This window comes from Myotis brandtii, unplaced genomic scaffold (assembly GCF_000412655.1).
Source record: "Myotis brandtii unplaced genomic scaffold, ASM41265v1 scaffold1083, whole genome shotgun sequence".
Classification (NCBI taxonomy): Eukaryota; Metazoa; Chordata; class Mammalia; order Chiroptera; family Vespertilionidae; genus Myotis; species Myotis brandtii.
In genome coordinates this window covers 103,912-123,508 of record NW_005353685.1, presented here as the reverse complement: position 1 = coordinate 123,508, position 19,597 = coordinate 103,912, and the positions used below count along the sequence as shown (strand labels likewise).

At 37.3% G+C, this 19,597-nt stretch overlaps 1 protein-coding gene across 1 annotated transcript in view; it reads right to left on the bottom strand.

Annotated features, from left to right (window-relative positions):
• Window positions 1–19,315, bottom strand: part of HFM1 (HFM1, ATP-dependent DNA helicase homolog) — a 98,307-nt gene extending 78,992 nt beyond the window's left edge. The window contains exons 1-6 of the mRNA XM_005857197.2: window positions 19,237–19,315; window positions 15,993–16,089; window positions 8,925–9,037; window positions 6,973–7,282; window positions 1,655–1,920; window positions 1,336–1,383 (exon numbers count right to left, since the gene is read on the bottom strand). Coding sequence (XP_005857259.1) covers window positions 1,336–1,383; window positions 1,655–1,920; window positions 6,973–7,282; window positions 8,925–9,037; window positions 15,993–16,063 — 808 coding nt within the window. The 5' untranslated portion in view covers window positions 16,064–16,089; window positions 19,237–19,315. The remainder of the gene's footprint in view (window positions 1–1,335; window positions 1,384–1,654; window positions 1,921–6,972; window positions 7,283–8,924; window positions 9,038–15,992; window positions 16,090–19,236) is intronic.
• Between the last annotated feature and the right edge of the window lie 282 nt (window positions 19,316–19,597).

The following is a 19,597-nucleotide window of genomic DNA, read 5'->3' as shown; positions in this document are numbered from 1 at the left end:
AACCTTCAGTCCATGGGCCTATGCTCTATCCACTGAGCAAAACTGGGTAGGGCCAGGCAAGTATTTTCTAACCACAGTTCAGAATTATCTCAATGTTCAGAGTACCCAGGATTAGAATCACTCTCCCCTAGATTTCTCTAGCTCAACCGCCCAATATCTGGAATTTACTTTCTGTTTTGACAATTAGATCATAACTTTTTGTGGATTTTAAGTGCCTTTCCCCAGCCTTTGAGTCACTAATTCTGTACTCCTAAAGCACAATTTTGATGATATATAGCTTAACTTGCTCAAAAATTCTGCATGGTTTCTCCTCATTGCTTAATAAATTTATTAAAAATAAAAACAAAAACTTTTGACCTTGGTGTTCATGGCAGTAAATTTTCTGATCCTAAGATACTTATCCAACATTATTTCCTACTACTGACTTAATCATAACTTTCATTTCAGCCAAACTGGAATGCTTGTTCTTTCCAAACACATTCCACACTTTTACCCTCACCCATCCTTGCTCATGGATACACTTTTGCAAGAACATCTTTGTTACTTAATCGGCCTTTCAAGTATAGGGTGCCCCCCCCCCAAAATGTATACATACTTTAACAGCTGATAACTCAATTTTGAAAATGAAATGTATTTTAATAAACACTGCCTTTATATTTATTCAAAGTATGTATACATTTACTCAAAGTATGTATACATTTGGAGATAGGAAGATAAATAAGGTCCTTGCCTTCATTGAGTCCATAGATCATAGGGAAGTAGTCATAAAAACAGCTAATAAATTATAATAAAATAGAATAAGTACACTCTTATAGACATAACACAGGCTATCAAAGAAGCAAAAAAAAAAAAGATGTTATCTCCAGAACATACATATGCACTCTAAATATGTAAACCAGATTATAAGTGTAAACCATTAATTAGGTTCTTTCAAAAAATGCTAGATTTGTAAAAATGTGCCCAATCCACTGTACGCCCCATTCTCATTCATTTTTCTCCTTCCCATATTGATCCCAATATGTTTTCCTTCCCAAAATATAAGAAATTGTATCAATTTGTAAGTAAATATGCTCAGAGTTCATCCAATAATACAAACTCATTTCTGTACTTATCTTGTCCCAGACTGGTAACAAGCAGTTTACAAACTGGCACCAGACTGCAGACCACACTTTGAATAGCACTATCACGCACACTGGGTCTCTTACATGACCCCAAATATTCACTTTTCCCTCTTTTTCTTTGTCAACCAAAATAAACAGAGACACAATGAAACACAGTGTTTAAAAATTATGATTTCAAATAAAAGCTATCGTACTAAAATAATTTAAAGGATACGAATTTCTGTGACAGCCTTCAAGGAATCTAAATCATTTCCTGTTACCCCTAAAAAGAAAATCCTACATGTGTATATAGATATTTTTTAACCTTTCTCATAAAAACTGTTTCAATAAAATGTGCATAACCTTTTATTGACAGCACAGCTAAAAATACTATATCACGGTTTAGAATATAATGCAATATAATTAGAAAATGCAGCAATTGCACAAAGAGTGTTACCCTATTCAAATTTACTATATTTTTGTATTCTTCCCTATGCTAAGAAATACAGACTAGTTTGTACTTTTAAAAACCAAGTGAAAAAGCAAGGAATTACCTTGAGCTTTATGAGGCTGGGATGCAACTGAAAAAGATGGTGCTTTGATTATGACTTCTCTGATTTCAGAAGCAGAAAAAGCATCACTTGCTGTAAACATGTTAACATCTGAATATTGAGGTTTCTGCTTACTATTGCTACATTTCCAGGATTTCCCTTTGTTCATTTCTGTTTGGGCAATTTTCCCTGAGCCAACATGAGAATCCAAGTTTCCACTGTCACTAGAATAAGCACTCCCATGTATATTGTCAGATATTTTAAATAATCTGCAAAAAAACAAAAAAAGGAAAAACGTGTGCATGTGAAAAACTATCATGAAATTGGTTCCTTAAAAATACCTGTAAATTATGGTTTATTCAAACACAAAAATTAATCATTCTCCTAAAACATAATTTGTTAAGTTTACCTCTGAATTATGTATTTTCACTTTCCTAAAACTCAGGTAAATCTATTTGTGGTAGCCAGTCTCGAGATAGCCCCAATGATCCTTGTCTCCTGGTATTCACATCTTTCTGTAGTTTCCTATTTCAAATCAGGACTAGCTGTGTGACTAGTAGAGTACTATGGAATCCAAATTTATAAAAGCATAAAAAACAATAAATACTTGGGAATAAATTTAACAAAATAAGTATAAGACTTGTCCATAAAACATCATTGAAAAAATTTTAAAAGCTTAAATAAATGGAAAGATATCCCATGTTGATAGATTGGAAGACTTACTGTTATTAAGATAGCAATACTCCTCAAGTTGATCTTCAGATTCAATACAATACCTATCAAAATCCCAGCTGGCTTCTTTGCAGAAATTTATCCTAAAATTCATATGAAAATGCAAAGAACCAAGAATAGCCAAAAACAATCTTGAAAAAAGGAATAAAGTTGGAGGACTCACCACTTACTGATTTAAAACCTTACTACAAAGCTACAGCAATTAAAACATGTGGGATATGCCAGTATGAGATATATCCTTATGTCAGGCATAAGTACAGAAATATTAATCAATGGTATAGAATTGAGAGTTCAGAAATAAACCTTTATGTGGTATAATAGGAAATATAAATTTGGTCTTTTTTTTTCTAGCTCCTGGCACAGAGGAATTTCCTGTGTGGTAGAAGTGATAGAAGCATCTTTCATTATTTATAAGAAGGCCCTTTCAATCATATCTGAGTTTATGCTAATGAAGTGACTCTTCTAGGGCCCCTAGATGTTTTCAGGATGGGGATGATGCCAGAAAGACAAAATCTTGATTACAGGTTTGAAACTTTTAGCCCCACTGCTGACATTCAAGGAGGGGAAAGGGGCTGGAGACTGAGTTCAATCACCAATGGCCAATGATTTAATAATGAAACTGCCATGATTGGAAACACCCCTAAATAACAGGGGGTTCTGAGAGCTTCTGGATTGATGAACACATCTAGGTACTGAAAGGGTAACACACTTAGAAAGGGCATGGAGGCTGAGTGTGCCCTTCCTCTCCATACCTTGCATCTCTTTCATTTGGCTGTTCCTAAGTTGGATCCTTTATAATGAACTGATAAATGTAAGTAAAATGTTTTCCTGAATTCTGTGAATCATTCTAGCAAATTATCAAACATAATGTGCACTCCCAAATTTGTAGTCTGCAAGGCATAATGGGAACTCCCAAATTTGTAGTCTGTAAGGCAGAATTGTGGGTAACCTGGCACCCTATTTGTGGCAGGGATCTGTAGTGGGGCAGTCTTGTGGGACTAAGCCATTGACCTGTGCAATCTGACACTGACTCTGGGAGTTAGTGTAAAAACTGAATTATTGGTTATCCATTCAAATCAGAGAATTCGCTGGTGTCAGAAAACCTCCATACCTTACATTCATAGTCAATTGATTGTCAATGAGGGTGCGATTACATTCAAAGGAGAAAAATTAGTGTTTGTTTGTTTGTTTGTTTGTTTGTTTGTTTTCAACAAATGGTGCTGGCACAACTGGACATCTACATGCAAAAAAAAAAAAATGAAGTTGGACTCTTACCTTGCACCATACTTTTAAAAAAATTAACTCAAAATGGATCAGAGACCTCAATGTAAGAGATAAAATGCTGAGAAGAAAAGTAGGAGTAATTCTTCCCAACCCTAGATTAGGCAATGGTTTCTTAGATATGACACCAAAAGCCCAAGCAATAACAACAACAAAAATTGGGTTTCATCAAAATTAAAACTTTTGTACTGCTAAGGACACCATCAAAAAAGTGAAAAACAACATTCACAATGGGAGAAAATATTTGCAAATCATATAGTTGATAAGGGACTTTTATCCAGAATATATAAAGAACTCTGAAAACACAATAAAAAGACAAATAACCCTGGCCAGGTGGCTCAGTTGGTTGGAGCGTCATCCCATACACCAAAAGGCTGTGGGTTCGATTTCTGATCAGGGCACATACCTAGGTTGCAGGTTCAATCCCCAGTTAAGGTATGTACAGAAGGCAAAAGATCGATGTTTCTCTCTCACATTGATGTTTTTCTTTCTCTCCCTCCCTCTCTTTTTACAAATCAATAAAACACACACACATATCCTCAGGTGAGGATAAAAAGATAAAAATAAAAAGACAAATAACCCAATTAAAAAACAGGCAAAGGATTTGAGTAGACATTGCCCCAAGAAGATACACCAAGAGCCAATAATCTCATAAAAAGATGCCCAACATCATTAGTCATTAGGGAAATACAAATCAAAACCACAATGAGATACCACTTTTTCACACCCACTATAATAAAAAAGACAGACAATAACAAGGGCTAGCAAGGATGTAGAGAAATTGAAACCCTCATATATTGGCTCAGTGGTTGAGCATCCACCCATGAACCAGGAGGTCATGGTTCGATTCCTGGCCAGGGTATATGCTTGGGTTGCTGGCTTGATCCCCAGTAGGGGGCATGCAGGAGGCAGCCAATCAATAATTCTCTCTCATCATTGATGTTTCTATCTCTCTCTCCCTCTCTCTTTCTCTTTGAAATCAATAAAAACATATTTGAAAATAAACCACACACACGTATATTAGTGGTTGCAGGGGCTGGGTCAGGGAGAAGAATGGGGAGTAACTGTTAATGAGTATAGATTTCCCCTGGGGGAAAAACAATGTATTAAAATTAGTTAGTAGTGATGGTTGCACAACTCTGAATATTCTAAAAACCATGAATTGTACACTTCAAGTTAATTAGATCTTAATAGAGCTGTTCCAAAATATTCATAGACACCAATCTCAACTGGGCCATTTATAGTGTCCAAAAATGCTACCATTATTCGAATTAGAGCTTTCCCATTCTCCATAATTTTTCCATCCTTCTCATACTTGTTCAATACCTCTACTTTTCCCCCCTCAAACTCTACAGATGACCTCATTATGTCATAGAGAAAACAAAAACTCCCAACTAGATCTCTTCTGAATCATAAATGCACATATCCTACCTGGACAATTTTTTAAGTACCTAAAATGAAATGTCCAAATCTGCACTCATCATCTTTCCCCAAACCTGTTCCTACTTGACAGTTTTCTCTATCACGAAAGGGCACTACCATCCTTAATCATTCTGGCTCAAGCCAGAAACCTAGAAGTTCGGTCTCATGTCCAATAATTATTTAAGTCCTATGGGATTCTATCTTCTAAATAACTGTCAACTCTCTCGTTCCTGCTACTACAATCCTAGGTCAGGTTACCATTCTCTTACCTAGACTGATAAAATAACCTTCTAAATGGCCCTTCTGAATGTATTCCAGCTCCCTTCTAATTCATCATACTGGGGCCAAAATGGACTTTAAATAAAAAGAAAAATCTAATTTTACTCCTCAGCTTAAATAAAACCCAGGACCTTGAACAATGATTCTCAAATTTTACTGTGTGTAACAATCATTTAGAAAATGAGTTGAAAATAATGGTTTGTTGGTGTCATCCCCATGTTCATATAGACTGTGATTCAGAAAGTCCAAGTTAAGACCCAGAAATCCAAATTTTAATGAGCACTCCAGGTGATTCTGATGCAATAGATCCACAGGCCACAGTTTAAGAAACACTGCCTTAAGGAAAAGAATTAAATGTTACCCTGGCCTATAAGACTCTGAATGACTTGGCCCCTCTGTATCTAACCTCTCAGCTTTCTCTCTTTATAATAGGGGTGGGGAACCTTTCCTGCCAAGGGCCTTTTGGATATTTAAAACATCATTCGAGGGCCATACAAAATTATCAACTTAAAAACTAGCCTGCTCTATTTGGTCACACATTTAATTAACTCACCCCTAATGCCTTGGTCAGGCCAGACCAAATGATTTCCGGACCTTATAAGGCCTGCAGGCCAGATGTTCCCACCCCTGCAAACTAAGGAAATTTTTTAAGAATAGGCCAAGCTCTATGCCACCTTAGGTCTTTTGTACATACTATTCCTTCTGCGTGGAACACTCTCCTTTATTTGCACTTAGTTTTATTCTATTCCTCCTTAAAGTTAAACTTAAATACCATTTCTTCAGGAAAGCCATCCCTGACAGTCCAGAGCAGATTAGGACCCATTCTATATGCTCTAACAGCAGTTCTCAAAGGATGGTGGAGACTATTTCAAGGAGTTCATAAAATCAAAACTATTTTCATAATACTACTAAGGCATTATTTGCCTTTTTCTCTCTTATTCTCGCTAGTTAACATGGAGTTTTCCAGGGGCTCCAAGTCATGTGATATTACAACAGACTGAATGCAAAATCATATATGAGAACCCAAGTATCTTTTATGAGTTAGAAATGTAAAACATTTGCAAAATCATAAAACAATATCACTCTTCTTCACGGAATTATTTTTTGTTTCAGAAAATAATTATTTTTAATAAAAATATACTGTTTAATTTAACAAGTATGTTTATTATTTTTAAATGTATTAGCAAATAAATATTTTTCAAATTTTTGTTTTAATTTCTAATATGGTTAAACACTAATACTTAAATATTAAAAATAACCCACATAAACAAAAGTTCTTTGAAAATCCTCAATAATTTTTAAGTGTAAAGGAGTTCTAACAACAAAAAGTTTGAGAACCTCTAATTTAACCATATACTTCAGCAAAAATAACTGTCGTACTAATATATTTAGTTATTTACTATCAGTCTTTTCCCCTATTAAGTTGTAAGTTCTCCTAAGGCAAGAACCTATCACTAGAATCCCACAGTTAATGGAGTGTGTGGTATATAATAGACTCTATTGTTGTTGATGTTTTTCTCATTCAAATTCTACCATATTTCATACTTTTGGACATATACATAACTATTCAACTTTATCACTGAATATTATTTATTTCATTTAATTACCTTTTTCTGAAGGCTGATGTGCTCTCTCCTTTTTCTTCTGCAAAATTAACTAATTTTGTATCATCTGGAATATTTTTCTCAGGTGCTATGTCAGTGCCAATGTGATTTCTGAATTTCTGAGAACCATATGTCAGCTTGCCAGAAACATGCAATAAGCCATTGTTGCCTGGACCTCCTAAATTTAGATCATCTTCTTCAGACTTATTAGAGAAAAAGGCAAATTGGAATTTTTGCATTGGTGAAATATAATTTGTGTTTTCATTAGTTTTCTTTAAATTTGATGTTAACATTTTTTGCCTCTTTTCCACACCTACAAAAATGGAATGTATTAATTATTACATGTTCTCCATGAAAATAAAATTTCAAAAGCATGATGAAAAATTTAATAAAAATTTTCAAAAGGGTTTACTAGGTAAATATGAAAGCAAAAAGAAGTATTAGTACAATAATAAGATAATCTGAAATATTATGTGAGGTTTTGAAATATAGGTGACTGTCACTTTACGGTATATCATATCACTGAAGGGCCCACAGAAATTAAGAATTCTTTAAATTAAATTTGAAATTTATACAAAATCTATAGAATATTATAAAATAGGTTTAATCCCTGACCCATAGAAATAACCATACTTGTAATATTTAAGTATTTTATCTACTACAAATGATATAATTATACAATTATAAAGATTTAAAACTTACATAAACAATTTATACACAGAAATATATGACCAACCATATAAAATGTTACTATGATTCAGTAATAAAATACATGATACAATGCTTTTAACTTTATAATGTTGCCTCTAAAAATTAAGATAAAGGAATACTTTCATTAGGGTTACAAAATTGTAGGTTTCTTTACAGAGACTTTACAAACATCTTTGGGAGGTTTGGGAGGAGTTTGGAGGCTTTAGTAGGGTTTGAATTTACATATATATATATATATATATACACACACATACACACACACACACACACATATATACATACACACACACACACACGCACACACAAATATATATGTCCACATATATATGCACTATGGTATATATATTGTATAGTCTGTATATTATTTGGTACATGCAATAGTACATATATGTTTGCATTTATAAATATATATAAAATATAAATGCATGAACCTACCGCCCAATTTAAAAATGAAAATTTTGCCAACAATATTACATTAGATCACATATACTGTTTGAGTGTGCTTGTTTTTTAGCTTTACAAAATGATAGTATCAAACTACATATGATCATCTGCCTCTTGTTTTCACTCAATGAATCTGTTTCCTTAAACCAGAGGATCCTACTTTTAGTAAAGGGCAAGGTGAAAACTAAATAGCAATGATAGTTTTGATGGTAAGAGGAAACAAAATTCACAGAACAACAGAATGCGTATATGTGATAGTATATTGTGTGCATGTGATATGTATATGTAAGTATAAGTATATATAGAGAAAGAAAAGGTTTTAGAACAGCGGTTCTCAACCTGTGGGTCGCGACCCCTTTGGGGTTGAACAACCCTTTCACAGGGGTCACCTAAGACCATCGGAAAACACATATATAATTACATATTGTTTTTGTGATTAATCACTATGCTTTAATTATGTTCAATTTGTAACAATGAAAATACATCCTGCATATCAGATATTTATATTACAATTCATAACAGTAGCAAAATTACAGTTATGAAGTAGCAATGAAAATAATTTTATGGTTGGGGGTCACCACAACATGAGGAACTGTATTAAAGGGTCGCGGCAATAGGAAGGTTGAGAACCACTATTTTAGATTTTTAGATTTGAATAAGAACACTGATCTGAATAAGAGAAGTCTCTAACTTTCATTTTATTCCACTAAAAATAAAAGGAATTAAAGTGTTACTAAATTGTTCTTACATTGACATGAGCTGCATGGGTTTGGCTTTATAACAGATATGTGATAATTTACCTAACAGTTTATGACTTTCTATTTCTTCTTCCAATGCCTGAGTATCTGGAATTTCTGAAACCAATGGAGCAGGTGGGAGAAAACAATCCAATGATTTTCCACTACATGGATAGCTATATAAAATACAAAAATGTAAATATACATGTTAATAGAACATAACATCAGAAACTATGTATTTATCAATAAACATTACTCTATCACAGACTCTTATACATCCAGTAAATTAACTGTCTGTAATAACTTTGATTTATCCCTATATAGCAATGTTTTCGATATTTTTTTCCTTATGTGTCATAACATTAATGACATTGCTATGTGAGATATGCTACCTGAATAATGGCTATATCTCCATCTCCTTTTCTCCAATTCAAATGCTTGTGACAGGAATCTTAAATATGTTCCACTATTTTTTAAAAAGTAGTAAATCATTCTGAAACTTTAGTACCTTAACTATTACAAGTGACAAATTACTTTTGACACACCTCATAACTAATCATGGGTCATCAGTGTAAATGACATAATTACTGATATTCTAGAGTATTCCTAAAGCATTATTACAAATTAATGTCCTAACCCAAATATTCTTGGTCCAGAACCATCAAAAAACACAGAAAATCCAAGCCAGTTGAAAGTAATAATCATTTTGTAAACCTACAGCAATTGACCAGATTATTGCCACCCTGTGAGCATTGATAACTAACAATCTCCTTATCTTTCAGCTGTGATCCTATTAACAGATAATGCTTTAATGTTTTCTTTCCAAAGTTGACTTGTCCTTCATTAAAACAAAAAGATAAGTGTTAGGTGACAGGCAATAAAGTTGAGAATAGCACCACATGTATTTCCTATGCCAAATCCCAAGGATTTTATTATTTGTTTCTTATCTCTTCATTTAGGATTTCAAACTCTTGGAAGTGAGAGACTCAGTCTTTACTTTTCTGCATCTTATAGCACCTAACACATAGGTATTATGGATATATTTTCCAAATAAAAAATCTACAACACATTATCTGACATTGTCAATAGACTGACAAAAGGCCAAAGCATTTGCTGCAAATCAAAACAAGATACCACCTCACACTTCTCAGATGGCTAGCATCAATAAATCAACGAACAAATGTCGGTGAGGATGTGGAGAAAAGAGAACCCTAGTTCAGTGGTCGGCAAACTGCGGCTCACGAGCCACATGCGGCTCTTTGGCCCCTTGAGTGTGGCTCTTCCTAAGCCTTAGGAGTACCCTAATTAAGTTAATAACAATGTACCTACCTATATAGTTTAAGTTTAAAAAATTTGGCTCTCAAAAGAAATTTCAATCGTTGTACTGTTGATATTTGGCTCTGTTGACTAAAGAGTTTGCCGACCACTGCCCTAGTTTGTTCTGGGAACCCTAGTTTGCACTGTGTGTGGGAATGCAGATTGATCCAACTAATAAGGAAAACAGTGTGGAGGGCCCTCAAAAAATTAAAAATGGAACTGTGTTATGACCCAGCAATTCTACTTCTAGGTATATATTCAAAGAAACCCGAAACACTAATTTAAGGGAATATCTGCACCCCATTACAGCATTATTTAAAATAGCCAAGATATGTAAGCAACATTAGTGGCCACCAATAGACGAGTGGATAAAAAAGTTGTGGTACATATAAACAACATAATACTACTTGGCCATAAAAAAGAATGAAATTTTACCTTTTACAACAGCATGGATAGACCTACAGGGTATTATGCTAAGTAAAGTAAGTCAGACAGATAAAGGCAAATACCGTAAGATTTCACTTATATGTGTAATCTAAAGAACAAAATAAACACACAAACAAAATAGAAACAGACTCATAGATACAAAGAACTCATGACTATGGGGTGAAGTTCTGGGGAAACCAGGCACAAGTTTCCAAAGGTGCTCTCCTAGTGAGTAACACAGGATGTGCTTAATTCCCCCAGCTATGAGTTGTGACCGCACACGTGAAATGATACCAATGAGGTAAATTCATTAGAGACTCAATGCCCAGGGTTTTTATTGGGTCCTAATCATGTGGACATCCTTTCTATGTCACATTCCAGATTCCCAGAAACAAAAGCAGATGTTCAGCATAAACGATATTACTTGTATAAACAGTTTATGCACTGTGAGCCACTCTTATCAGTTAACTAGAGGCCCTGTGCATGAATTTGTGCATGGGTGGGGTCCTTCAGCCTGGCCAGCCCGGCGGGGCCAGCCGGGAGAGGGACCACGGGAGGTTGGCCGGCCAGCCCTGCCCCTGATTGGGGCCCATCGGGGCCAGGCCAGGTGCTGGGAGGTGTGCTGCAGGAGGTTGGGCCCGGGGGGTTTTTACCGGCCACAGGAGGTTGGCTGTGGGAGCACACTGACCACCAGCGGGAAGCTCCTGCATTGAGTGTCTGCCCCCTGGTGGTCAGTGCATGTCATAGTGACTAGTCGTTCCAGTCATTCAGTCGTAACCGTCATTTAGGCTTTTATATATATAGACTAGTTGTTTCAGTCATTAGGTCGTAACCATCGTTTAGGCTTTTATATAGAGAGATGGTGAGAAACTTCCTAAAATCTAAGTTGTCAGAGTCCAACTAAAGGCCAACTTTGCAAGCAGTTTAGAACTAATATATTAACTCTTTTCTGCACAGAGGCTATTCTAGAAAATCCAAGAAAGATGTTAACAAGATACAAAAAACACACATTTAGCTCTAATGTTCAGCCTTCCCATAAAGTCAAATCTTCCTTATGATTTCCCTATTTTCCAGAGGTGCCATAATTTCCCCAGTCACACAGAATCTAAACCATAGTATAATATTTTCCGCAGAATACCCAGACACCCACCAGGTCTTATTGCATCTTACAAATTTTCTTGAATTCATCATTTTCTTTCCTACTGTCATTCTCCTAATCAAGGATCTAATCAACTTACATTTCGTTGAGAACAACGGTGTCTTAACTGGTCTCACTGGCTCCAGGCTTTCTCTCTCTAATATACTTTATTGACTCTTATCACATTAATTTAGAATTGTTTTCATCATATTATTCCATTCAAAATCCTTTAGTGGTATCCAAACTTCCAAGTGTTCAGAGACCACCTTACAGTTTTAACTCTTCTACATGTATCGTATAGTTCAGACCAAAGTGATAGGTAATGCATTTTGTCCCTCATCTTTGTTCAAAAACATTTCCTTTACTCAGCTTTCCCCTGTACCTGACCCTAGCACCATTTCTACTATTGTTCAACTGTTTTATTCACTCATCAATCCATTCAACAATTATTTACTAAGAACTATGTGCCAGGCACTGTTCCAGGCACTAGAGCAGTGGTTCTCAACCTTCCTAATGCCATGCCGTCCTCATGTTGTGGTGACCCCCAATTTCATTGTTACAAATTGAACATAATTAAAGCATAGTGATTAATCACAAAAACAATATGTAATTATATGTGTGTTTTCCGATGGTCTTAGGCAACCCTGTGAAAGGGTCGTTCGACCCCCAAAGGGGTCGCGACCCACAGGTTGGCGACCCACAGGTTGAGAACCGCTGCACTAGAGCTTATATCCATTCAAATTCCAGCTCAAGCCCTACCTGGTTTGACTCAGTGGACAGAGCAGGGGCCTGTGGACTGAAGGATCCCAGGTTCGATTCCAGTCAAGGGCACATGCCTGGGTTGCGACCTTGATCCCCAGTAGGGGACATGCAGGAGGCAGCTAATCAATGATTCTCTCTCCTCATTGATGTTTCTATCTCTCTCTCCCTCTCTCTTTGAAATCAATAAAAATATATTTTAAAAAAATTCCAGCTCAAGCCCTACCTTCATGAAATCCCCTGGTTCTCTAAGATTTTCTTCTTTTTTCCCATTTCTTTTTCTTTATTTTATTTTTTGTTAATCCTCTCCTGAGAATATTTTTTCCATTGATTTTTAGAGAGAAGGAAGGGAGGGAGGGAGGGAGGGAGGGAGGGAGGGAGACATCGATGGTTGACTCCCACATGTGCCCTGACCCTTCGATGCACAGGCTGACACTCTAACCACTGAGGACACTGGCCAGGGCTCTCCTCCCTCTTCTTAAGTATGTTTGAACCTATGTATTTATCACAGTCCTCCTTGTATTAATAATAGAAAGATGATAGACAGATAAACAGATAGATAGATGATAGGTAGGTAGATAGATCTGCTATCCCCTCTAGATTGTAAACACCTAAGGTTTTGTTTTTACTTCCATTTACATTGATAGTATTGAGCACAGTGCTCTGTATAATTAGGCATGTTATACAATAAACTAGAGGCCCAGTGCATGAATTTGTGCACAGGTGGGGTCCCTCGGCATGGCTTGCAGGGATTGGGGCAAAACTGGCAGTCCAACACCACCTGCCGTTCCTGCCTGGCACACCTGCTCATCCTGGCCCACTGCGCCTGCCATGGGCTCTCACCCAGTCAGTCCTGATCAGAAGAAGCTCGCATTGCCACAGCAGTGCTTGCCAACCATGAGCTCTGCGTCTGGTGCCCGTCCTGAGGAAGGTGTTGAGGGGGGGCTGGGATGCAATCAGCCCTCCGGGCGGGTGGGCAGTGGAACGCCCTTGCCGGCCCGGGATCTGGATCCATTCCACTGACGTTTGTACCAGTTGTCGGGAGCCACCTGGCGGCCGCTTTTATATTGTTTCTTCCTTGTTGGAGCATCTAGGGAGGGGAAGCAGCCAAGGTGCTCGAGACCGACTTCCAGGAGGCCAGCAGTGCTGTTGGGATCATGCCAGCGGCGCTGGTCCATCGGTGCCTGGCCTGTTCTCTGGAGATTGGAACTGCAGAACTACTGAGGGAGTGAGTGGCTGCCACTGGGCTGGTGGGCCGCCGGGATGGGCCGGTCAGCTAAGCAGCACTCCCGCTATGGGAGTGTACTGACCACCAGTGGGCAGCTCCTGCGTTGAGTGTTTGCCCCCTGGTGGTCAGTGCATGTCACAGCAACTGGTCATTCGGTCACTTAGGCTTTTATATATATACTAGAGGCCTAGTGCACATAAATTCATGCACTGGGGGATCCCTCAGCCCGGCCTGTGCCCTCTCATAGTCCGGGAGCCCTTGGGGGATGTCCATCTGACAGTTTAGGCCCGCTCGCAGGGGACTGGGCCTAAGCTGACAGTCAGACATCCCTCTGGAAGTCTGGGAGCCCTCAGCGCTGCTGCAGAGGTGGGGAGAGGCTCCTGCCACTACCGCTACACTGGCCAACCATGAGCCAGCTTCTGGCTGAGCGGTGCTCCCCCTGTGGAGAGCATCTGCCCCCTGGTAGTCAGTGTGTGTCATAGCGACCAGTCATTCCCGGTCATTCTGCCATTAGGGTCAATTTGCATATTACCCTTTTATTATACAGGATAGATGTTTGTTGATTCAATTACATGACTTTTAACACATAAAGAGTCATGTCCAAGATCCTTATTCTGGCATTTAACCTCCACCACAATAATTAGCTTACTTTTCTAATGTTATATCCCATTGTGTTTTTTTTAATCCTTTTATGAATCTTCTATTCTATACTAGAGGCCCGGCACATGAAATTCATGCACTTGGGCGGGGGGGTCCCTCAGCCCGGCCTGCACCCTGGTGGTAAGTGCACATCATAGCGACCAGTCATTCCGCCGTTCAGTCTATTTGCATATTAGCCTTTTATTATATAGGATACTATCCCCTAAAAATACTGTGAATCATCCCATCTCCATTCTTTTTCTCTTGCTGTCATACTCTGCCTTTAAATGCCCACTTCCTCTCTTGTATCAGAATTAGCAAATCCTTCAAAGCCTCCTAAAGTCTCCCACCACTTCTGCAAAGTGTGACCTGATCAGTTTAGCCCAAGTGTCCTTCCAAATCTGAAATTTCATTGCATATATATAAATGCTTATCATTTGCTTTGCACTCTTATTTTTTACTTTGTATTGTTAGAAGGTCAAACATATGTTCCAGTTTGCCTAAGCCAGTGCTGATTAATACTGGTTGTCCCAGTTAGTTGGATGCAACTCTTTCACTCTCAAGCTTATCATTTGTTTTGCACTCTTTTTTGACTTTGTATTATTAGAAGGTCAAACATATGTTCCAATTTATCTAAGCCAGTCCTGATTAACAACTGTTGCCCCAGTTGTTTGCAACTTTCATCCCAATCTAAATGATGAATTACATGGTCACATTATTTATTAATGAACTTTCCATATTTGTGTTTAATTTCCTAAAGTAGAGTTTGGTGTGTTTTTTTTTTAAGTAAAAGTCTGTTTTAACCTTTTTATATCCTTTTCAGCATTCAGTCAATACTTTAATTAATATTTGAATGGCTCAGTTGTTGAGCGTCAACCTATGAACCAGGAGGTCATGGTTCAATTCCTGGTCAGGGCATTTGCCTGAGTTGTGGGCTTGATCCCCAGTGTGGGGTGTGCAGGAGGCAGCTGATCAATGATTCTCTTTCATCATTGATGTTTCTATCTCTCTCTCCTTCTCCCTTCCTCTCTGAAATCAATAAAAATATATTTTTTTAAAAAAGAATAAATGAAGTATGCAATTTATTCAACGTTTCATTTAAAAAGGATAATAGAACAAATGCATAGAAATGTTAGAATTTAAGAGCAATAATACATATGTGAAAATCCATAAACAGACTACCTATTCTCTATTCTTATTTCCTCTCTTACCACATCTTTATTTCCCCTGTACTTCCTGCCTGCACTGAATTTGCCTATGCCACTTGGTTTTTGGTACACTGCCCTTTTTGTTTCCAAAAGATCATCAGTACTTCTTGTAGTGAGCTATTTTTTTACCATTACTTCCAATCTTTAGCCAAAAATAATTTAAACAGAAATGCAAATAAATAAAAGCCAAATAGGCAAGACACAATTCTACTTTTTAAATTACAGCATGTAAGATGTTAAACTTTAGCTACTTCTTTATATATGAATTCCATGTTTACCAAATATATACCTAAGACATTACTCTGTTTATCCCTCATTTTTATTTACATATTTACCAGAGAGAAAATTATAATTCCTTAACCATCAAAAAAGCCTAAAGCAATATACTGTGCTATCATTCTTAAAGGCAGACTTACTTTTCAGCTTCATCTGGTTTTCCAAAAAACAAATTATCCAAAGAAAACAAGGAGTCATTTGATTTCGACATGTTAAAAACTGGATTTTGTCACAAATCTAAAAAATACAGAAAAAGAAGTTTATATTTTACTTACAAAAATGTAGAAAAATATTCCTAGCTACATAAACTATAATCATAAATTTCTCAGAAAAACCACAGACTACCTTCCCAGCTGCATCTCCTGCAACTTCCTTCAAAGCGCTTCAATATTCAAATACATTATTCTCTGTTCTCCACTCTTTCATGCATTTCACACTTGTACCTCTCTTCATACTGCACCAATGCTTAGAATGTGTTTTCTTTCATTCTCGACCTGGCATAGTGTAGGTCAAATGTCATTTATCCTTCAACAGCTTCTCTAAATTTGTCCTCTTACCCAAAACAGAATTAATCACGCCTTTAGGGCTTTTATAATACTTTGTTTATACCATTATTTTTAGTTAGGATAGTGCATTTTATTGTGAATGTGTATGTCTCTAACAATAATACTATGTACATATTCAGGGACTTGCTTCAAAATATAGGTGGAGAGGTAGAACAGTATTAATGAAACAAGATTGGCAATTATTTGATAATTGCTAAAGCTATGTAATAGGTATGTGGAGTTCATTATAATGCTCTGTTCTGCCTATGTATGTACGTTTGAACTTTTCCAATATAAAAAAATTTACAAGTTTAACATATAGATTTAAGTTTACATTCATATTACGTAACATATATAAATGTTTACATTCCTTTTTAAAATATAATTTTTACACTCAGAGATGTTATCTAAAGGCTAAAAACATTCAGCATTGGCTCCTGGGAATAGAATAAAAATATAGGGCACAAAGAAGCCTCAAATTTGATAGGAAATAGAACCATTTCTACACACATATGTTGCTTCCTTTACATTGCCATTCTTACCCCTGCACATGAACGCTACATCCCATTTTTCTAAATTCTAAATATGATAGAAAATTCTATATAACAAAACATGAATCAGAGGCACTAATCGTAAAACATAAATCACAATTATATTTATTCTGTGATAATTAATATGTACACTGCAAATCTTTGCTTAGGATAGAAGCTAAAATCAAAGAAACTATATAGAGTGCCATCTCATGGAGAAATCCATACTATCAAATCATGTCCCTCCAATTTTCAGTCCTCCCTCATGTGGGATGAGACACATGTGGGAGTATGTAGACACATGCACCTTTTGACAACACACTACACAGAGGGCTACATTTGTGTATAGTGTATGTTGTGAGGTTTTTCACTGTTTTAGTTGTTGTGTTTTTCGCCCTTCCATCTGTTTAACTTAATTGGCTTCTTCACTTTTTCTTAACGTATTAATCAGGTAGTCACCAACAAAAACAAATAGTAAAAGAGAAACAAATTAGTATGGTTCGTTAAGTGTCTAAAACAATTTTTGACTGGACGAACAATAGAAGCCTAGGATAACAAAGAGGGAGGCAGAAGGGAGTCAGAAATATGCTAACAGTGTCGTCAACATCTTTATTTAAGTAAACAATTTCAGAACTTGAAAACAATTACCTGATAAAGTATAAATGAAAATGCTAATCATGTTTCTTTTTTATCCAAAAAGTAACCTAAAAAATGTTCCCTTTCTAGTCTTAGGAGAACCATGTAATATTAAATAACCAAAAAAAGTTGCAAAATTAAAACTCACCAGACCACTTTTATATGGCTTTGCTACCTCAGAATTTAAGAAGAAATCTTAAGCCTACCATATCTGTTTGAATTTATTATTCTAAAAGGAAGTGCAAAACAATGATGAAACAACAAATTAAAAATATTTGTTTCGGAAAAAATTACTTCATAAACTAATTGAAAACCCCCCCTAAATGCACAGCAAATATTAAAAACAACAACCACCACCACCTTCTGATTTTATTTCTAGTTCTGGCATAAAAGAGAACTTGTTTGAGTTCAGAATAAAAACATGATGCATTATTTTAGTTCTGATGTATCCCTATTGAAGAAAACAACCCTGACCTAAAATTCTGCATCCCCACGATGTGCATTACTTTTCTTCATAGCACTAACTGATAACTGGGATGATCTTACATGTTTAATTGTTTATTTTGCTTTCTCTAGAGTGAGCAGGGACTTTTTGCTCAATGTATTTCAATAACCCAGAACAGTCCCTGGCACATAGCAAGTGATCCGTTAAGAATTTAGTGTGGAATAAATGCATTAGCAATGACCAGTTTATAAAAATAATTTTAAATAAAAAGAATTTCCATCAACTGTGAAACTTAAAATTCTACCCCTAAACCTTTAATGTTCAGTTTTAAAAGGTGAATTTTTTTTTCTAGTTCAGTATTTATGTAATCAAATGATAAAAGACCATGAATTTGAAACTTTCATTATGTAAATATTTTTTGAAAACACGGGCCCTACAAGGGACCTTAGCACATTCCTAAGAGTTTGTAATTGTAGGAGACCCTAGATTCTGAATTCATTAAAATGTTAGGTTTAGAGTCAGATTTTCTGAGTAAGTTTCCATTTGGATTATTTTTTACAAAGTTTTCATTCAGGCATGTGGTGTAAAATTATATTGTAACAATTATTTTACGGTTTTGTCTGTGTTTTGCCTCTAGTCGCTCTTAAAATACTTAAACTCTTTCTGTGACTACACCATTTGTTGTCTGGTGAGATTACCCGCACCTTACCTATCTTCGTGACAATTTGGAATTTTCTTCCAGTTTATAATCCTCACTGAATAAAATGTTCAGATCTATTAGTTATCTTTCAGTTTTTACCCTCAGAAATATACTCCTTATTTCAAGAGTGCAACAATCCTCTTACAAAATATCGATTTGCAGGAATCGGTTAGTCACCGAAGAAGCCAAGACCAACATTCGCGGGAGAACCAACCATCACAAGTGAATTTCATGGTTGGGAATGTGACAAAGTAAAAGAAACCTGGGAACACATTTCGACGGTCTCTACGTCCCGGGCGGGCAGGGAGAGACCCACACAGCCGGGGCCCCTGGTCCCCAGCACCTCCCCCGTGGCCCCCACAGGAACCGGGTCAGGGCCTGACGCCAACCCCCGCCCTGTGGATGCCTGCGGACACCTCATACCCAAGCACGCCCCCTGCAGCCGTGGGCCGCGGTTCCCACTGCCTCAAACAAAATGGCTACACCACACACGCAGGCCCCACCAGCTCTCGCTCTGGGGCAACACACCTGAAGGTAAACACGAGGGGCTCCGAGAGCCACCAAAACGCCACCCAGCCGGCTCCTGAGCGCGCCGAGGCCACAGTCCACGCGAAAGCGAGCTGAAGCCCAGACGTCGCGGGCTGCTGACTGGACCGTGGCTGAGGGGCGCCGGGCCAGGGGCCGGAAGTCTGCGGTCTACAACGCCCCTCCGCGTCCGCTGCAGCCCAGGAGCCCGTTTCAAAGAGTCGGGTTGTCCAGTTCTGACCTGCCCACCAGATATCCGGGCCCCAGTTCTCCCCTCCCTCAGTTCCCCCCTCCCTCAGTTCCCCTCTCTCTCAGTTCCCCCCTCCCTCAGTCCCCCCTCCCTCAGTTCCCCCCCCCTCAGTTC